The sequence below is a fragment of the Camelus bactrianus genome, chromosome 3 (assembly GCF_048773025.1).
Source record: "Camelus bactrianus isolate YW-2024 breed Bactrian camel chromosome 3, ASM4877302v1, whole genome shotgun sequence".
In the NCBI taxonomy this organism is placed as follows: domain Eukaryota; kingdom Metazoa; phylum Chordata; class Mammalia; order Artiodactyla; family Camelidae; genus Camelus; species Camelus bactrianus.
Window position 1 is genome coordinate 9435014 of NC_133541.1, and position 20975 is coordinate 9455988.

At 47.8% G+C, this 20975-nt stretch overlaps 1 protein-coding gene across 2 annotated transcripts in view; it reads right to left on the reverse strand.

Moving 5' to 3' along the window:
- Positions 1-1306: 1306 nt before the first annotated feature.
- Positions 1307-20975, reverse strand: part of CTNND2 (catenin delta 2) — an 886271-nt gene continuing 866602 nt past the window's right edge. For both annotated transcript variants that reach the window (XM_074356308.1, XM_074356299.1), the window contains 4 exons: positions 19748-19874; positions 15526-15657; positions 9977-10050; positions 1307-2703 (listed from right to left, as the gene is read on the reverse strand). In XM_074356308.1, the coding sequence (XP_074212409.1) occupies positions 2443-2703; positions 9977-10050; positions 15526-15657; positions 19748-19874 (594 nt within the window). In that variant the 3' untranslated portion in view covers positions 1307-2442. The remainder of the gene's footprint in view (positions 2704-9976; positions 10051-15525; positions 15658-19747; positions 19875-20975) is intronic.

Here is a 20975-nt window from a genome sequence, read left to right on the forward strand (position 1 = left end):
CTGTTATCTGTCTATCTACATCTATCATCTGTCATTTTTCTCTCCCTACTTACGTGTGTGTGTGTGTGTGTGTGTGTGTGTGTGTGTGTGTGTGTGTGTATGAAAAGGATAAAAGGATTGGCTTGAATAACTATGAACACTTTTAATTTACTTTCTTCTAGCTCTACCTCTGACTCCAGTAGCTCCTGGCTGAATTAGTTCACTGCATAACCTACTCTCAAAGAATCACAGGCAGCAGAGACATCCTTGGTCTTCAGGGATTGCAAATGTAAGGCATGCATAGACTCAAAGTCATAGACGAGATATAACATGACTGCTAGGAGAAGGACTTTTTGACACAACCATTAATTTCCCCCTGTACAAGCCAAGCTGGGGAATGAACCTTACTGTTGACTTTTGGAAAAATTTAAATCAGCTATTCAGCTATAGACAAGTCGTGTTGATACCACATCGCTGCCTTGATGAACTTTACCATTTCATTCTATGACAGGAATGAAGTGGAAACATTGTCCATCGGTGATACATATTTATGTCTCTGTACAGGGGCTGGAGTGTTCCTCCAGTCCGAGGAAACCAGAAAGGCGTATTCTGATAGAAAATAGTGCAACAAGATCCAACTTGTAAGTAACTGTAGGACAGCTCATATGAAAATTTCTGTCTATTGCTCTGTTCTGGAAATTAGCTTTTCATTTGCACAAATGTGCATGAACAAGAAATCTTCCGATTGTTGTTAAATTTGGAGAAAGAACCATTAATTCTAGACTTTGAGCTGAATTAAACTATGCAGAGTGAAGGGGAGAAAGTTTTAAAGGAAGATGGCAGCCAGTTTCTTTTGTTATTGAATTTTTTATTTTTTCAAGAACAGTTAACATTTACTAGGCACCCACTGGCCTCAGTCTCTTGCATCTAAAGAGCAAAGCTAATTTACCCACAGCCCGTGTTCTTTTGAATGGTTAGCCTTACTTCTTAGTTCTGTTAACCACTATTCTAACATTAGCTTCAAGTTCAATTTTAGTCATCTAATCCATTATTGTCTACTGCTCCCTGCCACAGGAACAAAAAAGTCTGGGGGGAGTAAGGCGAGCAGTTTACATTTTCTGTGGATAGTTCAAGTAATTGGCCCCAATGTGAAATTATTCAGTTGGCCATGGTTTCTCATGTTCTGAGGGCATAAAACATGGAAGGAAATGGGCCTGTAGAAGGAGTTGGTATCCAAGAATGTGTGAATGGGTGAAGTCCTATAACTTTACTTCAGCTGGCCTAATATCCTGAGTCACTAGATGGTCAGAAGAATAGATTGAGTACAAAAGGAACAAACTGATGTACATTTATACTAAAAACCAAAAACAAAGTTTGTACAAGATGAACAGCAAATGAAGTCGTTTCTATCAAAATAAGATCTCACACAGGTCATTTTTACACATACAGGGACACACACCCACACACGCACAGACACACGAGCAAGAATGTGTGTTTTGTAAGATAGGTCCTTGGAAACAGACATTCTTAGCAAATATGGATGACAGATCAATTGTAATTTATTTTCTTTTAACACTGTATCATCATAAAGAAAACTGGTATAAATGAAAAAATCTATTTCAAATATCTACATCTAAAATTTTAGGCAGTGAAAAAGCACTTTGTTGACAAGGAGTGTGGAATGATGTATGTTAATTGTCAGAAACTGCTGAATACCTTGCTTAGTTGCCACAAACAAAGTCACATATCAGAACGAACAATACTGCTAAATATTCCTTTTTTTCCCCATTTTTTTTTCTGTTAAAACATACTGGGAGAAAGAAAAGAAAGGAAAAAAAAAAAAACCCTGGAAATCCATACATCTTTCAAAAGTTTGAAATTGAAGCAATATTTAGAACCATAGATGAGGAAATGCCGCGGCATCGGTGTAATATACACAACGCGCTTTTCTTCTTTAATCTGTAATGTACATCAAATACTTTACAACAACGCATTAACAAAAGGCAAGAAACGTCTTGCTGTACAGAGGAACCCCAATGCAACTTGAAGCCTAGAATCACAACGGACGAAGGGAGTAAACAAAGCGTGAGAAGCCGTCCCTCTGAAGTGTGTGAGCTACGCTGCCTCTGTGCTTATAACCCTCGCGCCCGTCACCCCGACCGCCCCCTGTGCTGCCTTCGGCCACATTCGGTGCAAAGCACTTTTTAGACCCTACAGCCTGCCCTACAAAAGTGTCGCGTGATGTCAGATTTAGGCTCACTTTAGCTTTCTACTGCCTTTCAAGTTAGCTTTCAACTCATTTAGCGTTCTAAAATAGCTCTGAGTATTTCCTTACTGGTTATCATAGCCTTCCTATGGAACAGGCTTTAACAAACTAAATTTGCAGGGGAAAAAAAAAAAAAAAAAGCAATGTCTGTGGTCTGCATGCACATGCACTGTTCCCGGCGCCGCGTGCCTCCCTGCTCACACCCAGGAGTCGGGGGAGGCCGGGTAGTGGCTCGTTTCATAGTTCAGTTCACTGTAGGGACGGGCAGCGGAGTAGAAGTCGACGTAGTTGCCGGTGGACTTGAGTCCCAGGTGCATGGTGTACTCGCTGGCAGGAGGGCGGTGGTGGACCTGGTCCTCGAAGAAGGACTCGTCATAGTTTCTCGTGGAATTTGGAAACGGCTGGTAGGTCTCGTAATCTTTTCTGCTGGGCTCCTGGGGGACTGGCTGTGCTGAAACCTGCCAGGGAAGGAAGATCCACCAGGAGTTAGTGTCTTTTCCCTTGATCCTCCCTCACACTACTGGATGCTCCCAACCCTCCCTTGAAGTCAAGGTGCAGGCGGTCCCCCAGGCATTCACCGGCACCACACTTCTCCAGAGACTGCCAGCTGCTCAATGACTTCCCTTTTTAAAGGTGATTCCTGAGTCCATGTGCTATCATTCTAGACGATCTGATTTTTTTCAATTATTATGGTAACGTAAACATAACATAAAATTTACCATTTTGATAATTTTAAGTGTATAATTCAGTGGGATTAAATACCTTCATTGCACATGCAACTGTCACCACTATCCACACTTTCAGAACTTTTCATCATCCAAAATAAAAACTGTCTCCATGAAGCATAACTCCCCATCCCCCTCTTTTCTCAGATTGTGGCAACCATCACTCTGCTCTCTGTCTCTACAAATTTGACTAGTCTAGGTACCTTATATAAGTGGAATAATACAGTATTCATCCTTTTGTGTCTGGCTTCTTTCATTTCGTATAATGTCCTTAAATCAAGGTTCATCCATGTTGTAGCATGTGACCGATTTTCCTCCCTTTTTAAGGCCGAGTAATATTCCATTGTATGGAGAGACCACGTGTGTTTACGCACTCGTCCGCTGATGACACTGGGTTGTTCCCACCTTTTGACTGTTGTGAATAACGCTGCTATGAACCTGGCGCACCAGTATCTGTTTTAGTCCCTGCTTTCAATTTTGGGGGGTTATGTTCCAAGAAGTGGAATTGCTGGATCTGATGGGAATTCTACATTTAACTTTTTGAGAAATTGCCAAAGCAGTTGTAACAGCTAAACCATCTGACTAGATAACCTCTTTTAAATCAAAGAGGCGCTCACCAGACGCTACAGAACACGAGGGGTTTATATTCACCCTTCCTGCGTCTCCCCATCATGTCTAGGTGCTGGAAGCCAGGCAAAGATAAAGTGAAGCCGTGCACGGTCCAAGGGCCCTTTGGGTATCTTCCCGCCAGCACAGAGGGAGGGCTGAGAGCAGTACGTCTGCAGGATGGAGGCTTCTGAGTAGTGAGGGCCATCCCATCACACCTGCCTAAATGACCAGGTACCACAGTCTTAGAAGGATACACAGAGAATCACATAATAAGAGGGAACCCTCTCCAAATAGTCTACCCTCTGGAGGACCAAAACGTTTCCTAACTGGGTTCAATTAAGAATAATGTGGAATTTTGAAGCCTTTCGTTAGGGGAGAGGGGTCTTCAGAATTGTCCGATGTCCCCAGCGCACTTCAGTGCTCCCTGTTCTCACTCCTGTCCTCTGCAGGTTACTGTCTGATGGAGGGGGCCTTGAGGGGCTCAAGGGGTCACAGGAGCCTTCAGGATACGTGAAGTGTAGAATTAGTTCCCTCTACCTGGCCTGAAGGACAGGAACACAAAGAATGTTCACAGCTGATCATTAGCATTTGTTTGTGGGAGCCTGGCTATCCCCCTCTCCCCACTGCCTCCGGGGTCCCTTCCTACACACCATGCCCCGACAGTGAGGACACCCGCCAAGGCATGGGGTGAGGGCCATCCCTCTAGACAGTGCGTGGTGACATCCACAGAGCTCCTCACGTGCAATGCCTCAGGGCGGGGAGGTCTGCTGGGACTGATGGAACACTCCTACATAAGCGCAGTTTGATCGCTTTCCAGCAGATCCGGTAATTCTGTGTTAATGTAACTAAGGTTCAGCGTGGAAACATCTTCTAGTGATTGGTCTGAGTTAACCGATAATGATTTGTAATTAGCATGCTGTGTGTAAATGGACGCATCTAACAGCCTGCCCATAATTCTTCTCTCAAGGGAGTGAAACTCCCTCTTTATTATGTCATTGATTCACCCTCATCATCGACCTGCTCTTCAAAGAGGTGTGAACTTCATCACAGCTGCTGTCCAGGACGTCCCACACCTCCAGTTAGTGGTGGCTGAATGCATGAGGTTTCAGTCTACCTGTCAAAGCCCACAGAGCACAAACGTGCGTTAACCATGAGCCCAGGCGTGAGGGGTCACTGAGGGCTGCACTTCAGCGTTGCTGAGCCCAGGGCTCCCCGAGTGCTGGGATAGGCTAGAGGGCCCTTTGCCATTCTTTGGAGAACAGAGTGCTCTGTTGAACCTCTCCACTCCAACCGGGTGCTGCTACCCACATGAAAAGCACACAGGGGGTGAGAGCTGGGAGGTCTGGAAAAATTACACAGGGAGGGAACTAGAATTTACTGTTTCTATTTCAGTGGGCGTTATATTTAACATTTAACAAATTCTTTTTTTGTCTAATCTGTATATGTCTATATAGGTATGTATCTCTACATATATGTATGTGTGTTTCTGTCTATCTATAGCTATCCATCCATCCATCATCTACCTATTTATCTATCTCCTTCTCTCCCTCCCTCCCTTTCTCTCTTTCTTTCTTCCCATCAATTATCCACCTAGTTCCCACTTTAGAGATGAAGAAACTGAAGGTCAGAGAAGTTAAGACACTTCTGTAGGATGCCACGGCTAGTGGTGGTGTGAGGCTGGGATGTAAATGCAAATCTGGCTGACTCCAAAGTCCACCTTCTTTCTGAGACACGAGCACAGATTCAGTTGAGTTGACTCCAGACTCTGTGATAAGAAGGGAGGCCGGTGGACAAAGCAGACCAAGAAGAGATCTTGAGCACTTCTCTGTGCTGCTCTCGGTGGCCAGAGGAGGCAGTGCCGGAGCTTGGACGGTCTGCTGGGGAAGGTACTTACAAGACTTGTGGTCTCCTCCATGGTGGCTGGTGGCCCTCCTTTCCTTTCCTTTCCTTTCCTTTCCTTTCCTTTCCTTTCCTTTCCTTTCCTTTCCTTTCCTCTCCTCTCCTCTCCTCTCCTCTCCTCTCCTCTCCTCCCCTCCCCTCTCCTCTCCTTTCCTTTTCCTTCCTTCCTTCCTTCCTTCCTTCCTTCCTTCCTTCCTTCCTTCCTTCCTCCCTTCCTTCCTTCCTCCCTTTCTCTCTCTCTCTCTCTCCCCCTTCCTTCCTTCTTTCTCTCTCTCTCTTTTTTTTCTTTTTGCACAACCTGTTTCAAATTTCTTACTGTTCTCTCTGGTTGGTGAACGTTTTGGGGTTGGGCACAAGCTTATTTTAGTCTCTTATCTTGGGGAATTGCCTTCTTCAGTTCATCTGTATTGTTCATGAAGTCCCATATCAACCCCTTCCAAGGCTGAGTTCTGCTGTTTTGGGAGTTTGTGGAAACAAACTACCCAGGATGGGCTGATGGTGGCACAACTGTGCTTGAAGGAGAATAGATTTGCTCACTGGCCTGGCAGTATGGACATTGGCTGGTAAGATGCATTCACAGTGGAGACATGTTGGCCAGGTTTCATAATTTGCCCTAAGAGAATATCTGACAGTGTTCAAAATTAGGCAAATGAAATGTTCCCAAATACAAGGAACTAAAATAAATGCATTTTTTCTTAACATGGCACAGAAAACCAGACCTCTGTGAAGGAAGTGGAACAATGCTCCTATACAGCAGTGGTGATTCTGAATCTGAGTGTCCGCTGTGGTCCGGAGAAGCCCTGGACCATCCGAGGAGCCTGAGGCTGCTGCCTGCTTTGGCTTAAGGCAGGGACCTCTCTGGGAAGGATGGGTATGACCAGCCGGCTCGCAGCACCATCGCTGGGGTCCACGCTTTTGGTGATTTGTCCTGTGGCACTCGCTCATGTAAAAGTCATCCTTGCTGAACGTTTTCCTCAGTAGTAGAATGTTTAGTTTAAGTTAGGAATGACCGTGCCCCTTCTCCACATCCCTACTCTGTAGCACAATGACAGAAGACTTCTTTGTGATTCCTCACCGAAGACTCAGGGCATCACTGTACAATGAAGGAGGCCGTGTGGTCAGGCTCAGTGGTTCTCAAAGTGTGGTCCCCGGCAGGAGCACCCGCAGCACCTCAGAGTTAGAGGTGCAAGTTATTGGGTCTCACCCCAGACTTACTGAATCACAAATTCTGGGCTTGGGGTCCAGTATTCTGTGTTTAACATCCTTCCTGGGGATTCTGACTCACGCTTGGATAGATCTGAGGACCCTGATACAGAGGAGGGCACGTAGAACGGGAGGGCAGAAGAACCAGGCTGGAGTCTGTCTCTCTAGCTTCTTAAGGTGACTGAGGACAAACCCTTACCCTCCTTGAACCCCGATTTCCCCAGCGCTGGGGCTAACTTTACCCACCCTGCCCCCGACAGCAGGGCTGAGGACACCAACGAGGAACTTGAGGTGCTGTTTTTGTCGTCATCAGTAATAATTTGAATACTGGTCAACGAAACACCAATCCCTCTGTTTCAAGATTATGAACAAAAATCCTATTGCCAGCAGGACACCATTAAATATGCTATTTTTCTTTATCAGTACAGGATGTACTGGTGGCCGTTCAGTAGGCTTTTTGGAGCGTTTAAGCACTTAACTCTTAAAATGATGTCTGTGACCTGCCAACCCCAAACATAAAAACCAAGTATTGCCCAACTAGAAGGGGACCAAATTGCCAACTCTTTTGAACCCTAATTTCCCACTATTGGTTGTTTCTTCTAGGAGTCCTTAAGCTTGAGAATTCATTGAAATTGAGACTTGGGTGGCAGGTAGTCATGCGGGGAGTGTCACAGCTGAGTGGCCCCTGGACTGCCTTTCTGCTGAGACAGGGAAAGCCTGGCTCACAGCTCTTGCCCTGGCCACCCTCTTGCTCGGCCGTGCCTCCAGGGCTGTTGCTTTATTTTCAGATCTCTTGTCTTTCGCCTTGGCCCAGAGATCCCTCTGAAACTGGTTTCCCTTGGGGAATCACTTCTTCTCTAGAATGAATCTCTATCCATCCTCCTCTGCAAAGCCTGAGGTCCAGCTTTGACACCGAAACTAAATGGACCCCAGGACATCCCTCTTGGTTAAAATTTTCAAGCTGGCCTGATACTGAGAGGCTGTGAGGTGACTTTTGACCCAGGAAAGTTCTAAAAACAAAAGCCACCAGGGACAGCCGAACGTGCTCCCATGGGCAGAGGATCCAGATCACAGATACTGTTTACAAGGTCGTCTCCAGACCCACCCAACTAGAAGGGGACCAAACTGCCAACTCTTTTGAATGGTTAGGATGGTCTTACGTCACTGAATTCCCAAGAGGGAAAGCTGCAGGTAGAGTCAAAGCTTACTCCAATCAGAGTCCAAAATAAGTCAAATGCTTTATCTCTTCTCCCCGAGTCACTGGAGTATTATAATGATTCCTGGGAGATTTTTTTAGGTTAAAAAATTTTCTCTTTCATGGACATTTAAAAAATGTTTCTTGGTATTAGGATGGAGTTGCCTGCCCAGTTGCCCCCTTCCCTTTGCTGGACCAGCTCAGGGAATGATGACGGTGCTGAGCTCTGGCCACGGGGCTCAGCTCTGTCAGGAGCCTGCCTGTAAGGTGTCCCCTGTGCTGACAAGTGGCTCAGAGCTTGTCCTCCATCCAGACTTGGTCTCAGCACATTCGCCTGGGACACTATGGCCTTGATGTTTCACACTGAGGTGGAGCTGAGAACATTCTGGGGCATCCTGGGAAGAAGGCGGTGCTCACCCTCACGGCAGGGAGGCCGTCTTAGTGCATTGATGCCAATGTTCTTAAATGCTCAGAATAGGCTGGGGTAAAAAGGATGTGCCTCTTGGAACCATTATGGACTGTCCTTGAAGTCTAGATTGCAAGCAGTCCTTTGGAATCTACTGCAGCCACACTGTGGGATGCCAGGACCCTGGGCCACACCAGGGTGCTTCTTCACTGCCAGCAGTAGTGGGATCCCCTGGAGAGAGAGACTGATGTAGAACAGGAGGGTTCTGGTGATGAGCTTCTCTTAATCTATGGAAACTAAAGACCCATCTTACACTCTTGGATGCAAAACCAGGGTCCTGTGACATCCTGGCAATGTCTGTAAGAGCTTGAGATGATTGGCTCCCTGTACCTGACATTTGCTAAAAGAAAAAGCATTGGTTTCCATGATTAGGGTCGGCATTTCCATTTTCCTTTATGTCTGGGCAGGCACGTGGACCTCTGAATAGCTGGGGGCCACCCCCAGGGACCTCCTGTCTAGAGCTCATGCCCCTGTTTATGTATTCACTGGCTTCTCTGCTTTTAGCAAAACACCAGAACTGTGTCCTCCCCCTTCCTCCCTTAGAAATAGTCCTGTACCAGTCATTCCACCTGCTACAAGGGAGTTTCTTTCCTTTTCAAAGATGCTGCCCTGCTGGGTGGCAAGAACTGTTCAGGAACAGCACATTTCCCTTCCGTGTTTACTTTCATCTTTTCACTGCGATCAAACAAACAGCTTCCAGGTTTATCTTTTCAGTACAACTTTCCTGACGTACGGCGGAAATCTACAGCACCTGCAGAAGCCAGTCCTGGTAACAGTGATCAGGAGTCAACGGTTATAAAGAACGTCAGTCTTTCTGGGATGACCGCCATGGGGAAGGAAAAGCATGAAGTGGTCGATCAATAAAGGCGCAGAGGCTGTGCCCTTTTGCTTTTATGGTTCCTGTAGAACCACAAGGAAAATGAGCCTTCTACGAATATTTGCTGAATATAACATACACACAAACACAGATCGATCCTTTAAGTATCTACTGGCCGGGGCCCCTCACGTGTGAATGTGCACACAAATCACCCAGACATCTTGATAAAATGCCTCTCTGATGGAGAAGACCCTGAAAGGGTTAGGGTTAGGGTTAGGGGTCAGTGAAGCATCTCTTCTGCGTTTCTAACAAGCCCCCAGGTGATTTTGTCGCTGCTGGTTCCGCCACTAGCCTGGGCAGCGAGGCACAGCGCGATGCCTTCTGTTCTGTAGTTCACGCTGAGCTCGGTGTGTCTGCTTTATTGGTAATTGCCGTGGATAATGCATGCTCTCTTCCGAATGAGGACTAGCTGGGTTGCAGGAGCTACTTGATCCATGTCTAGTTATTACACAACCTGTCTAGTAACCAGCATCTTACATTTGTAAATCTGGGGCTTTCTTTCAGGTTTTGCATCCCAGTAGAAAACTTGCTCTCTACCAACAGATACAGCACATGGTTGTGGTGAAATCAAAGACTGTTGTCAAATTTGAGGCTGTTCTGATGACTGCCACTGACCACGCGTACGCTGTGTCACATGTGAGCCAAGAGCAGCAGGCAATGCTATTTTTTCAGGTTTTCACATGTTAAATAGAAGCCCCGAGATATTTCACATGAGTCAAAGGGGAGCACGGGTGCAGACGTGCTGCCTCTCCTTTACCTGGTTGTGTTTGATGTCTTCAGCGGGCGCACCATATGAATTCCTGTACAAAGTGGAAATTCCAGTATTCTGAGCTGAAAGCCAAAGGGAAACAAAAGTATTAGCAACGGAAGCAAGATGTCAAGGGAGGAAGGATGGTTCTCGGAGCCTCGTGGACCATGCCACGTGGAAGCAATGCCCTGGCCCCGAACACGTCATTGTACATACAGAGATTAAGGAAGGAGAACAGTTATTCTATAAAATTCCCTGAACGTGTCTGCCTCTTGCAGTAATGTTCAGCCCATAGACAGGGTCAGGGCAGGTGCAGCGGACAGATGGTCATCCTGCCGGCTCCACTACCTTCTTTGCTGGTGAAAACTGAGGGATGATAAAAGCTTGTCCCCTGCATTGAAGCATGCAGGCATCCGGACTAGCCGCTTAGTTTTTAGCTGGAGAAGGACAAGGATGAAATTTCTAATTTGGGCACACAGAAGTGCTTGATTATCTCTGAGACAGTTCATTTCTCAAAGGCCTGAAGGATGGGCAGGAAGCAGCGCCTGCCTTTGCCCTGCGTGTCTGGGTGGCTGCAACTTTGGAATCCTGTTCAGCACAGAGACGGAAGCCCCCCACTCTGTCCCGTGACCATCCCGGGGTCTGGAGGAAAGGAAGGAAGGTCTCCTCTAGTTGCCAGCAGCTTCCAAAGTCCTGGGAAAGGTGCCCGCCTGCCAGCGTTCTCGCCTGTAGCCCTCAAGCCTCCTGCAGTAGGCCCAGAGGGAGGGCCAGGGCAAGACTCCCGCATAGCTGCTTAAAGGTCATGGTTTAAGAAAGCCCTGGAAAATACTGTCGAGTGTCATCGGGTCTAAAACACTCTAAATATCAAGAAAAGCTTCTTGTTTGCTTCCAGTATCTATGGGATCATGAAATAGGAGAACACACCATCTATTCTCACACAGATACAGGCCACTCTAGACACCAAGTCAGTATAATCTCTCATTCCACCCATGATTGTTATTAAAAGCACATCATAGCTGGGCAATAAAACTCCTTTTGGGAAATTTTGCTTAGAACAGAGAACTGAGAGCCCATTTTCCACTTAAAAGACCCCTCTTGCAGACTCTGGCTGTAAGCACATCATTTCTGTCTCCGCATTACTGTGGAAACTCCCATCCCTTGCCTGGGCCACCACCGTACAGTCCTCCTCAACAGCCTGGCTTCCACGCTGCCCAACCCCGACCCTCCGTCGATCTCATTCCCAACAGTTGAGTGATCATCTCTTTAGACAGACTGGATTATGCCCCTCCAGTGCCCTGCCCACTGTGATTATGGTAAAAGTCAAGCTCCCGTTACGGTCCCTGAGGCTCTGTGGGATCGGGCCTCTGCCTAACTTCCTGCGGCATCTCGGGTTCTTCTTCCCTCGTGCAGGGAGCTCTGGCTGTGCTGGCCCTCCTTCCTGGCTTGAGCGTCCAAGTTCGCTTCACCGCAGGGACAGTGGACTTGGCTGATTCTTCTGCCTGGAACTTGCTTCCTCGGACTCTGGACTGCCTCTCCTTGCTGGTATTCGAGTTTCAGCTCAAATGTCTCCCCTTTGACCATGTTAGTTAGGGTAACCCCGCCCACCTGGCGCCCTTTACCTCGTTGCCCTGTTTATTTCCTCCATCACATTCAATGCCTGGTACTGTTACCTTCAGCGAGTTTGTTCTATTGTTTACCGTGTGTGTTACCCCACTTCACCTACGAGACAAGCAGCTCCATGAGGATGGAGACTGGCGTGTCCTGCCGCCTCTGCAGGCTTCCCCAGCACCTGGGACAGCGCCCGGGGGGTGCTCAGAGTGAGTGCTTTACTTGCTGAGTGAATGAATGAATGAGTCAGCCTTAGAAAAATCTGCCTTCAGAACTAGAATTCTAATGCTGATGGAAGATGTCACTTCAAGGACAAGGTGAAGTGTTTTCCACGTTACTCAGAATAACATGCATTTTTTTTTTGATAGAATGTGATCATAGCCTTGGCCTCCCTCCCCGTCGTGCTTGTGGCTTCTGAGGTAAAAATGTTTCTGCTGGAAGTTCTCTCCTCCTGCTCTTTGGTGCACTTCGCCTATTTAAAGGAGACTGTGGAGCTGAGATTGAACCTGTGGCCTTTGCAGACACAGGAAGCTGATGTCTTCACGGATGCTCTGCCCCCTGTATGTCTGCCCTAAGAGTAGACTCATAGAGAAATGCCTTTCTGTTTTCGTATAGGCCCCAATTTCCGACTGAATCAACATACTGAAGATTAAAATGGCTTTAAAAGGCCTAAGAGAGACACTGACAAAAACAGAATAGACCACTGGGTGGAAAGGCATTTGGGAAGCTCGGCTGGGAGGGCAAAATCCCCGGGTGAATTTTCAAGTCAGGCTGTGGAGCTCCCGGGCTCACACGCCCTCCTGTCACACGTGCTTCTGAACACATCGTGTTCCTGGGGAATCACGACCTCCAGAAGCACTGTAACAGCTCTGCATGCCTGAATGAACAGCTGATGCGGGCTTTCTGAGGACTCCTCGGCTGCAGAGAAACGCTAAGGAGAGAAGACATTTTAAGAGACTCCATCTAAGCTAGAAAGTGAATACAGAAAAGACTGGTGGGGGCGGGGGGGGGGGAAGCCTGGAATAAAAATCTCAAAAGATCTGCATTTCTAAGAGCTCAAGAAGGAGATTATGACCCAAGCAAGGACCTGCTTTTTACTTCAAAGCTTCTGCAAGTTGCATTCTGAGGGCGAAAGTTTCTCATGGTTTTCCCACAGCAGAGGGAGTGCTTCCTTTGGGGGAAACGGTAGGCCATCCTCTGATGCCTGAGAAGCAAGGAAGATGGCAATTTTTCAGCTATTTTTCAATGTGCTGAGCTTTAAGTGTCCCCTGTTATTGGTGAGTGAGGAAAAGTACTGCTTTTGATGCGGAAGTCAGAAGAAATTTGAGCTGAGAGTAAACGCTTGAATCATGGGCGTTTGCTGAAGTGCTGCAGAGTAGGGGCTGCAATCCATCATTTTCACTCCCATGTGGAATGTCGGCTTCCACTCGGCTTGGCTGCGGACTTACTCATACTGCCGCAGAAGGGGGCAAACACACCCACCGGTCTCACCGCCAATACCCTTATCTCTGCCACCCGCACTCCCAATACCCCTCCCATCAACACCTCCTCCATCACCACCTCCATCACCACCACCATCACCTCCTCCATCACCTCCACCATCACCTCCTCCATCACCACCACCATCACCTCCATCACCACCACCATCACCTCCATCACCACCACCATCTCCTCCATCACCACCACTATCACAATCACCACCACCATCACCTCCACCACCATCACCTCCATCAGCACCACCTCCATCCTCCATCACCACCACTATCACAATCACCACCACCATCACCTCCACCACCATCACCTCCATCAGCACCACCATCAATCCACCACCATCATCTCCTCCATCACCAGCACCAGCCCCATCACCAGCACCACCAGCACCATCACTGTGAGAATGACAACTAACTTTTACACGGAACTCGTCAGCTTACAGGGAATCTTCCTGTATAAAAATATTATTCAGTAACAATCTCAGTGTTCTTCTAAGCTTGCCACGTGACTGATAGTGGAGTTTTGAATTGCATGTTGAAGTAAGTTAGAGAAAAGCATTTAAACCTCTAAGTAAGTTTGAAAAAATTACACAGATCTCAATATGGGGGCTGTCAAGGTCCCTTCCATTTACTAGGAAGATTAAACATCTGGAAACATGCTAGATTTTACTTTTTATTTTGTGATGCGTGTAGGGCCTGATCATGTAGCATCGGAACTATTTCAGCATAAACACACCCACACTGAAAAGCCTCCTGAATAATTCTACTTGGTAAGAGAGTTACAGAGAAAAGATAAACTTAAATAATAACAATACAGTCTATTTCACAATTACTCTTGTAATTATATTTTCAATTTCTCTTCCCAGCCTGCCGGTGATGTGGCCACCTAGGGCGTTAATAATCGAGAAATGAACGGGTCAGGTGAATTTGGTGTCACCATGGCTCCGGAATAATCAGTACAAATTGGATTCTAAACGGCTCAACACTAGGGACTCGTCATTCAGATTCATAACCTTCTTTGTTCGTGTTCGTCTGCAACGGGGGCAACATTTACGGGGGAACTAGAACCCGAGCATGAGAGCCCTAAGGTGTGTCCCACACGATGAGCTCAGCTTTCCCACAGGCATGGGGTGAGGCGTTGCCTGGTGGAGGGAGTGTGCACTGAGCTGGGGGTGGGGACCACAAGCACCTGTTTGCAATGTTTCTCTTTATGCAGCCAGGTAGAGGCACCACGGAAAACACTGCCTCCGAGGTCAACACAGTTACCATTAGAGAAATGTATCCTAGACATCCTGGGACTGGAAGGCGTCTTAATGTATCACCCAGTTTGTCCGTTTTGCTTCCCTGCAGGTCTACGTCTAAACAATATCAGAGAAATGCACTTTCTGCCTTTAAGATTCTCCTGATAAGAGGGTCTCGGTGTCGTTAAGGTTTGTACCCCTTATGCACCCCAGTTTTATGAATGCCCTAATCTGGTCCTGTTCTGTTAAAGTCCTCATGGCCTATTTTTCAGGCAGGGCCCATCTCCACATCCCTGTGGCAAAGGAGGGTGTGGCGTCCCCCATCAGAGGTCCTGACAGTTCTGGCGGCTGCTTTCAAGGTGTAATTCCCCCTACATCAACACCGCCAGGCCCTGCTTCTCGGAGGAGGGGCAAGCCAGGATGGGAGGGAGGAGTGTGGGGAGCCTGGAGGGGATGATGAGTGTGGACATCGAGCCCCACCCCAAGGAGAGCTGCGGAGAGTGTGAGGAGAGCCGAGGGCAAGGCTGGCTATCAGGCATGCTGGGCTGGGCACGCTCAGTGGCAAGGGTACCAGTTTTGGCCTCCATAGAATCCCAGCTGATAAGAAAGGAGAGGCAATGGGTGTGTGTGAGGAGGGGAGGATGAAGGGCATGAAAGGTCAATGGCTCCTCGGGGAAACTGAGGTCTGCGTTTCTAATGAATCTTCCAGGGAGTTAGTCTGTCAAGGCAAAAGGTTGGTTTCATGTCAAGAGGAGAAAACATCTCAATAGCAGGTCTACGAATTTCCTGAAACCCTCTTGCCTGGCTCCTCTCCCCTCTTTTTCTCATCCTCTTTCTCTTCCCCCTTCCTAATGGGCAAAGCATGGTTCCACAGCACCTGCTGCCCTGGGTTACGCCAATGAAGACGAAATCTCTGGTGACCTCTTCCTCTAACTTGAGAGACTGTCATGAGCCGGGCAAAGGAGAAGGAAAGGGGCAGGGAAAGAAAGACTGGGGAGAAAGTGCACGTAGAGAACATTTCCTCTTGGCAATTTCAGGAATCAGACGCTCCACTGTGACACCGCTGGCTTCATCCCCTCATCTCCAGTCCCTGGGCATCTTGGCCGTCAGCCCTAAGAGCTGCCAAGCACGGCTGAAGCCCCAGGTGCCAGCCCTCCGCCCTGTCCCAGGTCAGGTCACCAGCTCGGAGGAGGACCGACCCGCACACGGCTGAGCTCACCTGTCATGGTGTCTTTCCTGGAAGTGTGTTCTCCTTTAGGTCCGTGGTAAGTGGCGTTGCTGCCAGTGGACTCATAGTCCGTTTTCCTTTCTTTGAGGCTGATCATTTCCCGAGGTGAAGCTGGGGCACTTGCTACATAAAGAAATCGAAAGGGTGACTCTCAGCATCTCATGCCATGGCACGCGGAGCTTTTCAAACAAACAGGTAAAGTCAGAAGGGCACCTGGCTTGGCAAATATCACCATGCGTACACGCACCTGCCAGGTTTCACCTTTGTTCCTTTGCCCCTGGTCTTTCCCATCCTGCCCTTCCTCCATGTCACCTGGAGCTTTATAGTTAAGGGGACACACACTTGGAGGCAGGGAATAAGTACGGGCTGTATCCTGGGACCATCTGCCTTAGACAGACATCCTTGCGGGCATGTGACCCACTCAAGGTGTACGGGACAGTTTTAAGAATGAGATTCATCTTGGTTTCTGTGTTTCTCTTTCTCTCTTTTCTTTCCTTTCCCCTCCCTCCCTTTTTTTTCCTTCTTTCCTTCTTCTTTCCTTCTTTAAACTTTCGATATGTTTCAGAGGTGCTATTATGGATATCGAAGAACCTCTGATTAAAAGAGATGCAGCTTTACTTAAATATTGATTCTCGCTGAAACTGCCCTAAAGGAAGGCAGAGGAAGCAAGTCTCCCCCAGAGAAGGATTTGTGGGGCCAAAATCACCCTGTCTGCCAAGGTCTCCCTTAGCCTACAGGGGCTGGGCCGGGGGCATGCCCTTCTCCTGAGGCATATCCTCGCCCCAACTCAAATGCCCCAGCCATCTCTCACACACGCCTCGCACCCTGGCCACTCGCTGCCTGTCGGACCTGGGGAATGAGCCCATTCAACCCTCTGTGTTTTCATTTCTAAAATGATGGGTCGTAATTAGAGGATTCCCCTGGGAGTTCCATGATTCTTTAATAAACTGGCCCCAGAACAGAGAAAAATCTGAACTTGGAGGTAAGGAAGCAAACGAAAAGAGGTCTGGTTTTCTTAAAAGAGTGGGTGGGTCGGGAGCAAGTCAACAGCCCTGCCAACGCAGGTGTCGGGGGAAGCGAGGGGAAGCGTGTGCGCGCAGTGGGGCGGCGAGCCATGCGGCCCTCCCGCTGCTGTCCTTACACTCCCCGCCGGGCTCCTCAGGGATGCCTCCACATCCCGAGCTTGGCCAACTGCACCTCTCTCAGTCTGAGCTTGGGCGTGGTTCCCTTCTGCCCCAAGCCCTCCCCAGCTTCCGTGCTTCATGAACTCATGTAACCTTTAGACTCACCTGAGAACCTGGGGATTTCAAAATCCCATCCCAGACCGTCTGAATCTGAATTTTCAGTGGATGGGCCTCGTAGTCCAAGCATCCTTGGTGATTATTAAGGCTGGGCAATCTCTGGGGAACTCTAATTTTTAGGATAAAGCTCTCTTCCCTTTGTTAGTACCCAAGCCCCTCCGATCACGCCTCGGTTTACCTTTCAGCTCATCGCTCACCCCCTGGGCGGGGTCCCCGGCTCCAGCCCCTCGGCCTGCTCACTCCCTGCCTGAGCCACTGGATCCATGTCATCAAACTTAGCATCTTCTACGTGCAGAGCCCCGTGCCAGGCAGCGGGGACGGAAACACGGGTCACAGCACACTTGCTGAACTTGAGAAGCTCTTAATCGGGTGAGGAAATGAAGCCAGAATAAAAGGCGGGCGGCTCAGTGGATGTCACAGCCAAGTGCTGGGACGGTAACAGAGGGGCCTTTGCCCATCCTTTCCTGAAAGGACCCCTGCCCACCTCTCAGACCTGTCCAGTGAAATCGAGGCCCACTGCTCAGCTCTTGAAACCCTTGGAGGCTTCCAATCCTGGCTGCCCTTCAGAATTAATCACCTGGAATACTTAAAAAATATACTGACGCTTGAACCACGCCCCCTTCCTGTTCTAACCAGTTGGACCAGAAACTCTGGGTGTAAATCCAATGGGAAGACAGGGAAGAAGCCTGCAGTTGCTCCACGTGACTCAGCTGGGCCTGGCTTCGGTTCCGTGTGTCTCAGAACATGGGCTGCGCCTCGCTCCCTCCACCCTCTGCCCCGTCTCCTCTCTTGTCTCTCCATCCTCCTCTCCAGGGAAGGTCCCCTCCTGCCCCCGCTCCTCTGCTCCTAGGTCTTCTGTGTAGGGCTGGCCCTTTAGGAGTCGCTGCCAGGCAGTCACGAAGGTACAACATTTTGGAGCCTGTTGACCAAAGCTGTTAAAGTTGGAACCTGATCTGGCACAGATGGTGGGGCTCACTAAGCTGTGTCGCGTGTGGAATTATCTCCTGAGACCTCACGCGCGGGGGTCCGAGTCTCCGGTAAACCAGGATGCTACTCCTGGAAAAATCAAGCCACGCAAGAGCCTCAGGTGTCTGTGATGCGCCTCGCCCAGGAACCAGCAGGCAGCGCCCCAGCCGCGTGGCGGGGGTGCTGACAGCCTGAAACGGGGCTGCTTCTCCTTCTGGGTGTCCTCCAGCTTTCCATCATTCCGTCTTCCTAACACTGACTGGTTCTTCATAACTGGAGCTTTGAAAAAGACACCATCCTTGTGTTTCCCAGACTCACTGCTCTTTATCTTTTGAAGAATTACGGAGATAAGGTGTGTAAAGGCCCCTCCACGCCGCTGAGGCAGGTGGAGGTTTCTCCAAGTACTTGGGGGGGGGCGGTCCTAGTTCTCGTTCAGTGTGGGGCCAAATGTTTCAAGCAATGATAACACCACACTACAGATAAAAGCTTTCATGGGGCCGGGAGAGTGCCACTTATTTCAGTCAAATATCATCATTCACATTTCATTCCCCCATCGTTCCGACAGTAAAGCATGGTGTCAAGGTTTATGACAAACGTCCTCCAAGGCAGACAGGCCAGACTGCGGGGCGTCTTCTGTACCATGTCCTCTAAGATGCAGTTCCAGAAAATACTGTTTCCTCTGCAGGAGGAGGACAGCGGGGAGCAAGGAGAAACCTTCCTGAAATCAAAGCCTCTGTCAGTGTGTGTGTGTGTGTGTGTGTGTGTGTGTGTGTTTGCATACATATATTTATCCATCCTTCCTTCTCATAGTAAAAACCAAAATGCAGACATCAAAAGAAGAGTTTTAAAAACTTACACATTAAATAAAATAACAATAAAATCCATGCCACTTGTGTGCTCAATGACATGCTCATATTTTGCCTTTCATTATTTGTTTAATCTTTGCTATTACATAATGTGACTGGAAAAGGGCGTAAAAATAAGGTATCTTTACAAGTAGATAACAAAAGTTAGTTCAAAATTTAAGCAATGATGGGGGAGGGTGTAGCTCAAGTGTAGAGTGTGCATGTAGCATGCACAAGGTCCTGGGTTCAACCCCCAGTCCCTCCATTTAAAAATAAATAAATAAACAGACCTAATTACCACCCCCTCAAAAAAAATTTTAAGCAATGAGACAAGGGAAGAGGGGCAACATAAGGGCAGGGGGTTAGGAGGTATAAACTATTATGTATAAAATAAGCCACAAGAATATATTGCACAACATGGAATATAGTTAATATTCTCTAACAACTATTAACGGAGTATGATCTTTAAAAACTGTGAATCACTATATTGTGCACTTGTAACATACAATATTTTACATCAACTATACTTCAATTCAAATTTTTTTAAAGAATGAGAAAAAATTTAAAAAAAACGAATTAAATGATTTAAAAGTTACAGCTGGTTGTAATATGAATGCATGAATGATTTCTCTGCTGGTGTACAGGTAATAATAAAATGCGAATCAGGTGTGGAACAGAAATGGAAGTCTCAGTGACAGGCTTCAAATGTGCGTCATTCACAGGGAGGAAAGGGCACGCCTTCTCTCCCCTGCTGTGTTACCCCAGTTATAAACAATACAACACAGCCCAGACTATCTTAAGTTGGAAAAAACGTCCACGGAAAGCCTGACTTGCAGTCACTTGGTGGTTTTATGTACTCTTGTGTCTCCCTGAACGCAGGTCCAGGATGTGCATTTGACGCGTAAGACACCTGCTAGACACGTTTAGAAATCTGTTAGAAAGAAGCTCGCTCTGAGTCTGTGTAAACATAACACAAAGTCGCCACCACTACAGAAGGAAAAGACGGCCATCTGATACTTCTAGCAAATGTCCTCTTCTCCGTGGGGTCAGCTAAGGGGCTGGGGAGGGGGGCTCGGACCGAAGGGAGGCGGCGCCTCTTACCTGAGCGGTTGTTGGGAGACACGCGCACAGGGGAGATGGAGGGCGTGCGGGAGGAGGAGTAGGGTCTTTGCCGATCCCTCTCAATGGTTGAAGACGAGGCTACGAAGTGATACTGGGACCATCCATCCTGCAACAGACAGCGTGCTCCTGTTTAGTGGGGAAGGCAGACCGATTCCTCGCCTCCTGACATCGAAGTTCCGAGCATTTGAATTTGCAAAACATTTCTCCAGTCTGTCAAGAGAGATCTCGGATCTCTGTTCCGTCATCCAGGTTAACAGCGAGGAGCGCGAATGGAGACCCAGCTCCTGCTCCCTCCAGACAGCCTGACATGGGGTAGACCTGCCTGCCTCCCCGGGTGAGGAATAAATGGTCTCTCTGAAAATCTGCTTTGGCCTGAAGACTTCATTTAAATGAAAATCTGATACTCAGAATGACCCTGAAATTGTCTATTTTTGCCTGCCTGGCTCCAGCCGTCCGGCCCTCTTTTCAACCACCTAGAAGCCTTCCAAAGGGCTTACTCACTCTTTTGTTCCTGGGACTGATCTGTGAGTGATCAGAACACCGAGAAGCAACCTCCCTTCCACTTTGTTGCCCTTATGCTGTCCTAAGCCTCCTCCTCTGCCTCTAATGCCCCATCCCCGCTGGTCCAAGGCCTTCAGCATGACTGTCCCTGAGGATACGCACCTGGGTTGCCATGTCCCTTAATTTCCCCTGGAATTATATTTTCCATTTAGAGCATATTCAGAATACATCCTGTTAACTAATCCTCCATTCACTTCCCATATCTGCTTAATATATGAAAAGCATATATGCTATTTTTCATTGTGAAAATCACCAAAATACATTATGGATCATTTTGTGAATTTAGAAAGCATAAAAAAGAAAATAAAAATAGCCAATGAATCCACCCTTCTCCTTGGCTTAGAGAACTCAGGTTAAGACATCGCAGAATTTCCTTCCAGTCGTTTTTCTTTTTTAACTCAAGTTTATTTTTTATCAAAGCAAAGTGCGAAATAGTACTGACATTATAACAAGGGAAAGCAGACACCGCCCCAGCCCTAATTCCTGCCTCACAGGGGCAGCCATTTCCAACTCCACAGGCTTTTTCTTTTTCTGATAATACCTAGGCTTCTAAGGGACCCAAGGCTCTACAAAGAATCACTGCAAATATAAATAGATGAAAGTTAATGAACAAAATTTATACTCATTTCAATATTTGTGTCTTTCT